Source organism: Tachyglossus aculeatus, chromosome 6 (genome assembly GCF_015852505.1).
Source record: "Tachyglossus aculeatus isolate mTacAcu1 chromosome 6, mTacAcu1.pri, whole genome shotgun sequence".
Lineage (NCBI taxonomy): Eukaryota > Metazoa > Chordata > Mammalia > Monotremata > Tachyglossidae > Tachyglossus > Tachyglossus aculeatus.
The window spans coordinates 61392999-61407354 of record NC_052071.1 but is presented as its reverse complement, the minus strand read 5'-3'; the positions used below and the strand labels follow the sequence as shown (position 1 = coordinate 61407354).

General features: G+C 52.5%; 1 protein-coding gene across 1 annotated transcript in view; it reads right to left on the bottom strand.

Moving 5' to 3' along the window:
- WDR44 (WD repeat domain 44) overlaps positions 1-13381 on the bottom strand; it is a 52723-nt gene extending 39342 nt beyond the window's left edge. The window contains exon 1 of the mRNA XM_038748265.1: positions 13222-13381. Coding sequence (XP_038604193.1) covers positions 13222-13310 — 89 coding nt within the window. The 5' untranslated portion in view covers positions 13311-13381. The remainder of the gene's footprint in view (positions 1-13221) is intronic.
- Positions 13382-14356: the final 975 nt, after the last annotated feature.

Below are 14356 nucleotides of genomic sequence, written 5' to 3'. Positions count from 1 at the left end.
TCTCATTCGACGATTTCAGCAAAACACTCAGCGGGGTCACTTATACCATGGAAAACCTCACTCTCCACCTAGACTTCTCACTTTTTCTTTAGAAATCCACTCTGGTTCCTACCGAGGGATAACGGAGATGCCATTTTTCCTAGTGACAGGGCTGCAATGGAAGCATGCCCACTTGGAAGTCAGGAATGTGTCTGTTTCTCGGGGAAGACAAAGCTGACTTCAGTCTTTGGAGAAATGTTCCCAACGAAGCACCCCACGTGCCCAGTCACAGTCGAATGAAGCAGGCCTGAAGAGGAAAACAGAGTGTGTGTGTGTGTTTGTGTGTGTGTGTGTGTGTGCGCGCGCCCAGAGTGCAGTCCAAGGCCAAGGCCGTGAGTCAGGTGCCGGCGACATCACTGGACGCTGAGCGAGCAGCCGGCGGGGCGGCCACAGTCTGAGCCCATAAGAGAAGACAGGCTGGTGACCCTGAGGGGCACGTGGGGGCCAGAGGCGTCCAGCCTCCTGTCTGGTCTATTGCTGAATTGTACTTTCCAGACACTTAGTTCAGTGCTCTGCACACACTAAGCGCTCAATAACTAGGATCGAATGAATGAATGTGGGGGGGAGGGCTGAGGAGGGACGTGGCCGTTACCTTCCACTGGGTCCTGAAACCCTCCAGTTCCTCCCTTCCAGGACAGACAGGACTTCATCATCATCATCATCATCATCAATCGTACTTATTGAGCGCTTACTGTGTGCAGAGCAGTGCACTAAGCGCTTGGGAAGTCCAAGTTGGCAACATATAGAGACAGTCCCTACCCAGCACTGGGCTCACAGTCTAAAAGGGGGAGACAGAGAACAAAACCAAACATACTAACAAAATAAATAGAATAGATATGTACAAGTAAAATAAATAAATAAATAGAGTAATAAATATGTATAAAACATATACACATATATACAGGTGCTGTGGGGAAGGGAAGGAGGTAAGATGCGGGGGATGGAGGGGGGACGAGGGGGAGAGGACGGAAGGGGCTCAGTCTGGGAAGGCCTCCTGGAGGAGGTGAGCTCTCAGTAGGGCCTTGGGGTCAGTAGGATTTGGGGTCAACCTATGAAGCCCCTGTGCTGTGCTGTATGCCTTTCTTTTGACCATTCCTGAACTAGTGGCCTTCTTCATCGGGTACTCTACGCTCCCCAAAAGGGAACCTGCTCAGTGTTGCTTGTTCCTGTCTCATCAATCAATCAATCACATTTATCAAGCGCTTACCCTGTATAGAATGTGAGCCTGGGAGTCATAATAATAATAATACTAATAATGATGGCATTTATTAAATGCTTACTATGTGCAAAGCACTGTTCTAAGTGCTGGGGAGGTTACAAGGTGATCAGGGTTGTCCCCAGGGGGGCTCACAGTCTTCATCCCCATTTTACAGATGAGGGAACTGAGGCCCAGAGAAGTGAAGTGACTTGCCCAAAGTCACACAGCTGACAACTGGCGGAGCCGGGATTTGAACTCATGACCTCTGACTCCAAAGCCCGGGCTCTTTCCACTGAGCCACGCTGTTTCTCCCAAGGTCATGGTCATGGGTTCTATTCCCAGCTCCACCACTTGCCTGCTCTGTGACCTTGGAAAAGTCACTTCACTTTTCTGTGCCTCAGTTACCTCCTCTGTAAAATGAGGAATGAGACTGTGAGCCCCCCGCCGTGGGACAGGGACTGGATCCAACCTGATTTACTTGTATTCACCCCAGCATTTAGTACAGGGCCTGACACACGAGTAAGCGCTTAACAAATACCATTATTATTTTTATTACTAAGCACTTCGGGGAATATGACACTCACAATCCCTGCCCACAACAAGCTTGCAGTCTAGAGGGGGGCACAGACATTCATTTAAATAAATAAAATACGGCCACGTACGTAAGTGCCATGGGAGGAGGGAAGTGGTGAATAAAGGGAGCAAGTCAGGGCGATGCAGAAGAGACTGGGAAAAAGGAAATGAGGGCTCATCCCTCTCCCACCTGTTGCTCACAGATTCCCGCCTGCCTGGAATTCCCTCCCAACTTGAAATCCTCCAGGGACACACAGCTCTCCCCAGCCTCAAAGCCTCCTGCACTCCCACCACCTCCAGGAGGCCTTCCCTGCCTAAGCCCCATCTCCCCGGGGCCAGGTCGCCTATCCCAGAGGCCCTCCTCGACTCTGGGTGTGTCCTTCCTCTTCCTCCTAACTGCCAATCCTTCTAGACTGTGAGCCCGTAGTTGGGTAGGGACCGTCTCTACATGTTGCCGACTTGTACTTCTCAGGCGCTTAGTACAGTGCTCTGCACACAGTAAGCACCCAATAAATATGATTGAATGAATGAATCACCTGCTATCAGTCTTCTACCGGGCTAGAGCACCACCTTGTCAAAGGCCGAGAATGTATCCTTTGCTTTCCTTTGCTCTCAGCAGCTCTGCAATCAATCAATCGCATTTATTGAGCACTTACTGTGTGCAGAGCACTGTACTAAGTGTACTAACAGCAGGTGCTCAGTAAATGCCACTGATGAACTGACCGATCCACCAGGCGTTCACTGGAGGAAGTCTTGAGGACAACATCATCATCAATCGTATTTATTTACGTTTTATCATCAATCGTACAACACAGTCTTGGGACACCAGGCCCGTATTCAGGGGTGGCGTTCTTGAACCTGACCGCGGTCACAGGCTGTGGCACACCTGGGGCCACGTGCTCCCCACCTGCAGGGCACACGGCCGTGGGACCCAGCAGTAGTGACAGAGATATTTACTCAGCGCCCACTCGGTAAATGCCGCTCTGCAAACGGTGAGTGCTCAATAAATATGACTGACTGACTGATTGGCTGGAGGTGCGATGTACTGGGCACTTGGGAAGCTCAGAATAACCAAGTGACCCCAATCCCTGCCCATGGAACTTCCACTCTGATGGGGAGACAAACATAAAGATACTTAGAACTAGAACCTATATACATGAGTGCCAAGGAGGGTGTGAAGAGGCTCACCAGTCCTACGGAGCAGAGAACCGGTGTACCAATAAACCACTTCATCATTAGTACACTGACCGACCGCAGAGCAATAATATGATCTTTTCATCTCTCAATGGACCACCATTTGTCCTCCCGTGCTTTACTGTGATAATACTAGAAAAGCAGTGTGGCCTCGTGGAAAGAGCCTGGGCTTGGGAAGATAGGGGTTTTAATCCTGGCTCTGCCATATGGCTGCTGTTAGACTTTGGTCAAGTCACTTAACTTCTCTGGGCCTCAGCTACCTCATCTGTCAAATGGCAATTAAATCCTACTCCCTCCCATTTAGAGTGTGAGTCCCATGTGGGACAGGGACGGTCTCCAACCTGATTAACTTGTATCTACCCCAGCACTCATGTAGAACAGTGCTCGGCAAATAAAGCACTGTACTAAGCATTTGGGAGGGTACAACAATAAACAGGCAGATTCCCAGTCTAGACCGGGAGAGCCAGACATTAACATAAATAAATAAATTACAGATATGTACATAAGGGCTGAGAGGGGTGAAGAACTAAGGGAGCAAGTCAGGGAAATGCAGAAGGGAATGAGAAAAGAGGAACAGAGGGCTTAGTCAGAGAAGGCCCCTTGGAGGAGGTTTGCTTTTAAATAAGGCTTTGAAGGAGGGGAGAGTAATGATCGCCTTTTGGAAATGAAGAGGGAGGGCATTCCAGGCCAGAGGCAGGACATGGGTCAGGGGCAAGGCAGGTGAGAAGGAGGCACACTGAGAAGGTTAGCACTAGAGGAGTGAAGTGTGGGGGCTGAATTGTGGAAGGAGAGTATGAGGCGAAGTAGGAGGGGACAAGGTGATGAAGTGCTTTAAAGCCAATGGTGAGGAGCTTTAGTTTGATGTGGAGGTGGATGGACAACCACTGGAGTGTTTTGAGGAGTGGGGTGGCATGTCCGGCACATTTCTGTAGAAAAAGATCTGTTAAGCAGACTGAAGTATGGACTGGAGTGGGGAGAGACAGGAGGCTGGGAGGTCAGCAAAGAGGCCGATATAGTAATCTAGGAGGGATAGAATCAGTGACTGTATTAACGTGGTAGCAGTTTGGATGGAGAGAAAAGGGATGATTTTAGTGAAGTTCTGAAGGTGGGAATGGTAGGATTTAGAGATGAATACGTGGGTGGAATGAGAAGGAGGAGTCAAGGGTAATGCCAAGGTTACGGGCTAGCGAGATGGATGGTGGCGCCATCTAAGATGATGGGAAAGTCAGGGAGGTCAAGGTTTGGGTGGGAAGATAAGGAGTTCTGTTTTGGACATGTTAAGCTTGGCTGACGGGAAGACATCCAAATAGATATATCTTCAGGGCAAGGAGAAATGCAAGACTGCAGAGAGGGAGAGACTGGGGATGGAGATGGAGATTTGGGTATCATCTGCATAGAGGTGGTAGTTAAAGTCATGGGAGTGAATGAGTCCTCCAAAGGAGTGAGTGCAACTGGAGAATAGAAGGGGACTCAGAACTGAACCTTGAAGGACCCCCACAATTAGGGGGTGGGAGGCAGAGGAGGAGCCCGTGAAGGAAACTGAGACTGAATGGCCAGAGAGATAAGAGGAGAACCAGGAGAGGATAGTGTCAGTAAGGCCAACATGGGATAACGTTTCCAGGGATGGTCCACAGTGTTGAAGGCAGCTGACAGGTCGAGGAGGATTATACCGTAATCTACTCCACGCTTAACATCATGCTGGCATTTAAATACCACAATTATTATTGTGGGCTCACCATCCCACAAGCTCCTTGAGGGCCGGGATGGTTTCTTCCAAAGCTGTTGTACCGTACTCTCCCAAGCCCTTAACACTGCGCTCCGCACACAGAAGGCACTCGAGCATCGCTATCTGATCGATCCCAAATCTGATGACACCCAAATCTACATCTCTGCCCCTGCTCTCTCTCCCGCCCTTCAGGCTCATGTCTCCTCCTGCCTTCAAGACATCTCCATCTGGATGTCTGCCCGCCATCTGAAACTCAATTATGTCCAAGACTGAACTCCTTATCTTCCCTCCCAAACCCTGCCCTCTCCCTGACTTTCCCATCACTGTTTACGGCACTACCATTCTTCCCGTCTCACAAGCCCGCAACCTTGGTGTCATCCTCGACTCCGCTCTCTCGGTCACCCCTCACATCCAATCCATCACCAAAAACTGCCGGTCTCACCTCAGCAATATCTCCAAGATCTGCCCTTTCCTCTCCATCCAAACCGCTACTCTACGGGCTCAATCTCTCATCCTACCCCGACTGGATTACTGCATCAGCCTCCTCTCTGATCTCCCATCCTCCTGTCTCTCCCCACTTCAATCTATACTTCAGGCTGCTGCCTGGATCATCTTTGTGCAGAAATGTTCTGGGCATGTTACTCCCCACCTCAAAAATATCCAATGGTTACCAATCAACCTACGCATCAGGCAAAAACTCCTCACTCTCGGCTTCAAGGCTGTCCATCCCCTCGCCCCCTCCTACCTCTCCTCCCTTCTCTCCTTCTCCAGCCCAGCCCGCACCCTCCGCTCCTCCGCCGCTCACCTCCTCACCGTTAGGCCTCGTTCTCGCCTGTCCCGCCGTCGACCCCCGGCCCACGTCCTCCCCCGGGCCTGGAATGCCCTCCCTCCGCACATCCGCCAAGCTAGCTCTCTTCCTCCCTTCAAAGCCCTACTGAGAGCTCACCTCCTCCAGGAAGCCTTCCCAGACTGAGCCCCCCCATTCCTCTCCCCCTCACCATCCCCCCGCCCTACCTCCTTCCCCTCACCACAGCCCCTGTATATATATTTGTACAGATTTATTACTCTATTTATTTTACTTGTACATATTTACTATTCTATTTATTTTATTTTGTTAATATGTTTTGTTTTGTTGTCTGTCTCCCCCTTCTAGACTGTGAGCCCGCTGTTGGGTAGGGACCGTCTCCATATGCTGCCAACTTGTACTTCCCTAGCGCTTAGTACAGTGCTCTGCACACAGTAAGTGCTCAATAAATACGATTGAATGAATGAATGAATGATCCATCGGTCAGTCGGTTGAAGGGCACGGGGAGTAGAAGAGCCGAGTGAGTGACAGCAGGAAAGGCCGGGGGATGTGGCCGCTTTCAAACCCAGGTAAGAGTCGCGGCCCCAAGCCTAATGGCCATCCCACCCATCTTCTCTGGGGCTCCACCCCAAAGGACTCCACCCTCAACAGCCCACTGACATTGCAGCCATCCCATAAATGCGAGGTTTGAATTAAGATGCAGCCGTCACCACGGTAATAGGGGGTTTGACTTTGGAGGTTAGTGGGCACACGCTATATTTAGTGCTCCTATTACCATCAAGCGGTATGTCAAAATTTTAAAAATACCTTCACTCTTACAGAGGTGAAGTGCTCCGTGACTGCATCAGAGCAATCCTTTGCAACTCTTACGCATTGGTCTTTCCTGTCGCCTTTTTCTGGACACCTTTGCCTTCTCCCACAGTTGTTCCCTTAACCCAACTGTGCCCCATTTCCCACCCCAATCCCAGGTGGCAGCTACCACCTGTCCCATGGCCTCGGCATCAGGCAAGGGGTTTCCATTTCCTAATCGCGGCTCTGGCATTTACCTGCTGCTTGACCTTGGGCAAGTCACTTAACTTCTCTGTGTCTCAGCTTCCTCCTCTACAAAATTCCCTATCAAAATTCCCCTTACTTAGACTTTGAGGCCCATGTGGGACCTGATTATCTTGTACCTATCCTAGCGCTTAGTACGGGGCTTGGCACATTATAAGCACTTAACAAATACTGCAATTTTTATCCAGCGCTTAGAACAGTGCTTTGCACATAGTAAGCGCTTAATAAACGCCACCATTATTATTATTATTATTACTCCCACCCACCCAAAGCACTTCTATTAATATCAATGTTGAGTGCTTACTGTATGTAGAGCACTGGAATATCATCATTATCATCGATCGTATTTATTGAGCGCTTACTGTGTGCAGAGCACTGTACTAAGTGCTTGGGAAGTACAAGTTGGCAACATATAAACAGTCCTAATGAATAATGAATAGGCATTCATTCAATCATATTTCTTGAGCACTTACTGTGAGCAAAGCACTGCACTAAGTGCTTGGGAGAGTATGATATAACAATAAACAGACACAGTCCCTGCTCACAACAAGTCCTCTGGAAAGTACAACACAAGAGTCAGCAGACAGTAGCCCTGCTCACAAGGAGCTTACGGTTTACAGGGAAAGATAGACATTAAAATAGACTGGGGATAGTGGGAACAGCGGAGCATAGGAGGATTTACATACATCTCATGGGGCTGGGGTGGGTATCAAAGTGCTTAAGGGGTACACCACCAAGTCCAGAGTCAATGCAGAGGCGACCTGGACCTTTGCATTGTTTGCTTAGTCACTTCTTGTCACCCAGGCTGTTCCCGGCCCCTCGCCCCCACACTCCACTGGCTCCTGGTCATTTTTCTTCTACAGTTCCTCTCAGGATCCCTTCAGTTAACTCTTCAAGATTAGAGAGTTCAAGCTTCCCCCAGGTGACCCCCCCCCCCCCCCCCCCACCACCATTTCAACACACAAGCTTCCCTCCCCCAGTCCCTCCTTCTCCTCGAAATCCGCTGGGCCGGCTTGTAACTGCTTTCGGAAAAGTCTTTCGGTTCTAGCACCTGCCGCTGTTCTGGCTACACCCCACATTAAGAAATGTTGGGGTGCTCAATTTTCATGTCTTGCCCAACTCTGACTCAACTTAATTATGGTCATTTCCTTTGGCATCTGTCCTCCTCTCCACCGTTAGACTGGTTGGGAAGCAGCGGGGCCTTATGGCAAGAGTCCGGGCCTTGAAGTCCGAGGACCCGAGTTCTAATCCCAGCCCCGCCCAACGACAATAATAATATATTTGCGAAATGCTTACTATACGCCAAGCACTGTAGTAAACGTTGCAATATCAAGATAATCAGGCCCCACACGGGGCTCACAGTCCAAGCAGGAGGGAGGACAGGCACTGAATCCCCATTCTGCACATCAGGGAACCGAGGCCCACGGAAGTTAAGTGACTTGCCCAAAGGCACTTAGCAGGTGAGTGGGTGAGCTCCCATTAGAACTGAAGATGGGGATTAGAACTCCGTAGCATGTCCAAGGCCTCGCTTGTCTTCTGTGAGGCCTTGAACAAGTCATTTAACTTCTCTGTGCTTCAGTTCCAACTGCAAAATGGGGGTGCAGTGCCTGTTTTTCCTCTTACTTCGACAGCAAACCCCGTGTGGGTCAGGGGCCGCGCACCCTATCTGGCCACCTGGTATCTCTCCCCCAATGCTTAATATAGCACTTGGCACATAGTGTGCCCTAGACGATCACCATTACAGGCTGTGAGAGGCCCCTCTGCCCAGGCGCTCTTCCTCGCACTCACTCCCCAATGAGCTTTGCAAGCGTCGAGCACTGAATGTGTGGTAGTGACTCCTGGTGCTGGCGTGCCCACCTCCTCCCAGTTCTAACAGGCTCCCCAGCTGCATCCGTGATGAAATGTCTTCCAAACCCGCATGTGTCACAACAACAGGACCGCCACCGATAATGGGATCTCGTCTAGCTCACCGCTGTCCTCTCGCCCACGTCCTATCTCTGGCAGGGAACACCCTTCCCTCTTCATATCCGGCAGACAGTTACTCTCCCTACCTTAAAAGCTTTATTGGAGGCACATCTCCAAGATGTTTTCTCCGACTGAGCCCTCATTTCCTTTTCTCCCACTCCCTTTTGCGTCGCCCTGATTTGCTCCCTTTATTCATCCCCTCAACCCCAGCCCCACGGCACTAATGAAAATGTCTGTAATTTATTGATTTATATTAACGTCTGCCTCCACCTCTAGACTGTAAGTCTACCAATTCTGTGATTTGTCCCCTCCCACGTACTTAGTACAGTGCTCTGCACACAGTAAGTGCTCAACAAATAGAATCGAATGATTGATAGGCGGGAGCTGCCGCCGGTCTTTTGGTCCTTGCTGGCGCTCTGACAGAGGCACTGGCTGCAGCAGAAGTAGCAGAAGTAAATATACCTAACAAGATGTCTGCTTGTTTTGTTGTCTGTCTCCCCCTTCTAGACTGGGATCCCATTGTTGGGTAGGGGCCGTCTCTATTTGTTGCCGACTTGTACTTCCCAAGCGCTTAGTACAGTGCTCTGCACACAGAAAGCACTCAATAAATACGACTGAATGAATGAATGAATGAAGAGCAGCAGCATCATCAATGGTATTGATTCAGCACTTACTATGTGCAAGAGCATCGCAGCTGCTGGCCGACATCCTCTCTGACAACCGACCTCACGGCTCTAGGCCGATTCCCTACCTTCTCCCTCTGACCGGCGCCCGGAAAATAGGCCGATGGAGGATCCGTCATTCAAACCTTCCCCGATCTACCCGACATTCCTAGCTCTACCCTCCAATATCCGGCATGGGCCCCACACCCGTGATTCCACCGAGTCCCTCCTGAACCTGCCGACGCGACTTTCTGCGGGAAAAAATTCTACTTGCTCGCTGGATGAAGACACGCTGCCCTTGGCTGGTTTTGAACCTGCCGCCTTGGAACTCCACTGAATGCCCCTTGTCCCCTGCCCCTCTTTGCGATCAGATCAATTTCAATTCAATTCAATTCTCAGCCACGGCCTTCAGATCATCAGCTTCCGGAAGGGATGAGCCACACCTCTAATTTGCTCGGCGCCTAACACAGCGGTGAATCCGGTGAAGTGCTTAACGGGGCTGAGGGCCGTTTTCTCGGAAAAGGAAGGCAGGTGGGCAGCCCGGCCCGTTCTGGCTGGCACCACGGTCCCAGGGCCTCTTGCGTGTGCCCAACCTGCGGCCCCCGGCCGTGGGCAAATTTGTGGCAACCGTGACTGACACCCCCCGGCCCAAGGTCCAGCCTCACCCCAAGGCCTCCACCCTCAAGGGTTGGGATGGGCGTCTTCGCTTCGGCCACGGGCATCACCGCCGGGTCCGGCTACCTCAGGTAGACGGTACCGTCTGGCGGCACGGATCGCACGGCATCCGGGGCCTGCGTCATCCCCAGCCCGGGGAGGGACAGTCGGGCCGGTGCCCGGCTCTGGACCACCGATGTCACCCATCCCCACAGGTGTCCTCCCTGCAACTGCCTAGCCCAGAGAGTGGAAGGCTCAGATCCCTCGCTCCCACCTCCCATCCCTTCGGCCCTTCGTCCAGGTGAACAGGAAAGGCAGGTGGTGGTGGAGAGAGCTGAGAACGTGGGATGTCAGACCCTCAGCACCTTCCTCTTCCTCCTGCTCAACGAAACCTCAGGGTGGAGGACTCTGTGGGGAGGGGCTCCACACCCCCACCCAGACACACACGAGCCTTACGCACCCATCGACTCCCCAGGGGCGGAGTCGGCAGGACAAAGGGGAAACTCCGGGGCCTGGGTTCGGCGGGGCGGAGGACGAGGAGGCGGAGGATGAGAAGGACGAGAAGGCACACTTGGAAGAGGAAGGTGAGGAAGAGGAGAGGTTGACGGCGAGGAGAAAGAGGAGGTCGAGGAGGTGGTGGAAGAGGAGATCAAGGAGGAGGAAGAGGAGATAGAGGAGGACGACGAGGAGGAGGAAGAGGAATCGGAGAAGGCCGATTAGAAGAACGAGGAGGAGGAAGAGGAGAAGTTGAGGGCGGGGAGAAAGAGGAGGTCGAGGAGGAGGTGGAAGAGGAGATCGATCGAGGAGGAGGAAGAAGAGATCGAGGAGGATGATGAGGAAAACGAGGAGGAGGAAGAGGAGTTGGAGGAGGCTGATGAGAAGAACGAGGAGGAGGAAGAGGAGCTGGAGGAGGCTGATGAGGAGGTCATCATCATCATCATCAATCGTATTTATTGAGCGCTTACTGTGTGCAGAGCACTGTACTAAGCACTTGGGAAGTACAAGTTGGCAACATAGAGAGACAGTCCCTACCCAACAGTGGGCTCACAGCCAGGACAGCACTTGTATAAATTGTACAGATTTATTATTCATTCATTCATTCGTATTTATTGAGTGCTTACTGTGTGCAGATCACTGTACTAAGCGCTTGGGAAGTACAATTTGGCAACAGAGACGGTCCCTACCCAACAGTGGGCTCACAGTCTATTACTCTATTTTACTTGTACCTATTTACTATTCAATTTATTTCGTTAATGACATGCATCTAGCTACAATTCTGTTTGTTCCGACGGTTCTGACACCTGTCTCCATGTTTTGTTTTGTTGTCTGTCTCCCCCTTTTAGGCTGTGAGCCCGCTGTTGGGTAGGGACCGGCTCTAACTGTTGCCGACTTGTCCTTCCCAAGCGCTTAGTCCAGCGCTCTGCACACAGTAAGCGCTCAATAAATACGATTGCAGGAATGAACGGAAGAGGAGGCTGTGAGGAGGGGGGAGGGTATGAGGGAGGAGGGGAAGGGAGAGGGCAAGCGGGATGGGTCGGGGTGTCGGCGGGAGAGCAGAGTCCGGGGGTCGGGAGCGCTCTGCACACACTAAGCGCTCAATCAATACGACTGAATCAATGAATGAATGAAAGGAAGAGGAGGCTGCGAGGCGGGGGGAAGAGGGTATGAATCAATCAATCAATCAATCGTATTTATTGAGCGCTTACTATGTGCAGAGCACTGTACTAAGCGCTTGGGAAGTACAAATTGGCAACACCCAGAGACGGTCCCTACCCAGCAGCGGGCTCACCGTCTAAAAGGGGGAGACGGAGAACAGAACCAAACATACCAACAAAATAAAATAAACAGGATAGAAATGTACAAGTAAAATAAATAAATAGAGTAATAAATATGTAGGAAGGAGGAGGGGAAGGGAGAAGGCAAGCGGGATTTATTTATTTACTTATTGTATTTGTACATATCTATTCTATTTATTTTATTTTGTTAGTATGTTCGGTTTTGTTCTCTGTCTCCCCCTTCTAGACTGTGAGCCCGCTGTTGGGTAGGGACCGTCTCTATATGTTACCAATTTGTACTTCCCAAGCGCTTAGTACAGTCAATCAATCGTATTTATTGAGCGCTTACTATGTGCAGAGCACTGTACTAAGCGCAGTCCAGTGCTCTGCACACGGTAAGCGCTCAGTAAATACGACTGAGTGAACGAATGGGTCGGGGGGGGTCGGCGGGAGAGCAGAGTCCGGGGGGTCGGGAGCGCTCTGCACACACTAAGCGCTCAATCGATACGATTGAATCAATGAATGAATGAAAGGAAGAGGAGGCTGCGGGGGGGGGGGCGGAGGGTATGAAGGAGGAGGGGAAGGGAGAGGGCATGTGGGATTTATTTATTTATTTTACTTGTACCTATCTATTCTATTAATTTTATTTTGTTAATATGTTTTCTTTTGTTGTCCGTCTCCCCCTTCTAGACTGTGAGCCCGCTGTTGGGTAGGGGCCGTCTCTAGATGTTGCCCACTTGTCCTTCCCAAGCGCTCAGTACAGTGCTCTGCACACAGTAAGCGCTCAATCAATACGACTGAATCAATGAATGAATGAAAGGAAGAGGAGGCTGCGGGGGGGGGGGGCGGAGGGTATGAAGGAGGAGGGGAAGGGAGAGGGCAAGCGGGATTTATTTATTTATTTTACTTGTACCTATCTATTCTATTTATTTTATTTTGTTAATATGTTTTGCTTTGTTGTCTGTCTCCCCCTTCTAGACTGTGAGCCCGCTGTTGGGTAGGGACCGTCTCTATAATGTTGCCAACTTGGACTTCCCAAGCGCTTAGTACAGTGCTCTGCACACAGTAAGCGCTCAGTAAATACGACTGAGTGAACGAATGGGTCGGGGGGGTCGGCGGGAGAGCAGAGTCCGGGGGGTCGGGAGCGCTCTGCACACACTAAGCGCTCAATCGATACGATTGAATCAATGAATGAATGAAAGGAAGAGGAGGCTGCGGGTGGGGGGGGGCGGAGGGTATGAAGGAGGAGGGGAAGGGAGAGGGCATGCGGGATTTATTTATTTATTTTACTTGTACCTATCTATTCTATTTATTTTATTTTGTTAATATGTTTTCTTTTGTTGTCTGCCTCCCCCCACTACACTGTGAGCCCGCTGTTGGGTAGGGGCCGTCTCTAGATGTCGCCAACTTGGACTTCCCAAGCGCTTAGTCCAGTGCTCTGCGCACAGTAAGCGCTCAGTAAATACGACTGAATGAATGAATGAATGAAAGGAAGAGGAGGCTGTGAGGGGGGAGGAGGGTATGAGGGAGGAGGGGAAGGGAGAGGGCAAGCGGGATGGGTCCGGGGGGTCTCTCACCCGGCCCGATGGCCGCCGCCGCCGCCGCCGGCGAGGTGCACGTCCTCCGGGGCGTCGTAGAACTCCTCCGTGTCGCTGTCCGACGCCATCGGGCCCCGGGAACGGCCGGGACGGGGCGGGCCGGGGCGAATCGGCCCCCGAAGCGCCTGAGGAGAACCGGGCGGCTCCCCTCAGCTCCCCTCAGCTCCGAGGGGAGGAACCGGCCCCGCACCAAACCTCGCGAGACTTTGCGGAAAGAGGTGGGGGGGGGGGGCGGCGGGCCGGGGGGAACAAGCCGACACGCCCCAAGCCTCGCGAGACTTTGCGGAAAGAGGCGGGGGGGGCCGGGGGGGATGGCCCCGCACCCTCTGACGCGCACCAAACCTCGCGAGACGTTGCGGAGCGCGGCAGGGGGGCGGGGCGGGAGGAATCGGCCCCCGCACCCTCTGACGCGGACCAAGCCTCGCGAGGCTTTGCGGAAAGAGGCGGGGAGGCGGGGGGGATCGGTCCCGCACCCTCGGACACGCGCCGAGCCTCGCGAGACATTGCGGAGGCGGGAGGAATCTGACACACACCAAGCCTCGCGAGGCTTTGCGGAAAGAGGCGGGGGGCGGCGGGCCGGGGGAAATCGGCCCCCCACCCTCGGACACGCACCAAACCTCGCGAGACTTTCCGGAAACAGGCGGGGTGGAGGGGGGAATCGGCCCCGCACCCTCGGACACGCACCAAGCCTCGCGAGACTTTGCGGAAAGAGGCGGGGGGAATGGGCCCCGCACCCTCTGACACGCACCAAGCCTCGCGACACGTTGCGGAAAGACGCGGGGGGGGGGGGGGGCGAATCGGCCCCGAACCCCCGGACACGCACCAAGCCTCGCGAGACTTTCCGGAAACAGGCGGGGTGGAGGGGGGAATCGGCCCCGCACCCTCGGACACGCACCAAGCCTCGCGAGACTTTGCGGAAAGAGGCGGGGGCTAAGAGCGGGGGCTCCGGGAGCCCAGCGACACTGAGGAGAGGGAAGGGCGGGGCGGGGGGCGCGCATGCGCCGTGCGCACACAGTGGAGGGGGAGGGGGGAAGGGGGCTCTCCTACCACTCATTCATTCACTCGCTCATTCATTCATTCACTCGCTCATTCATTCATTCACTCATTCATTCAA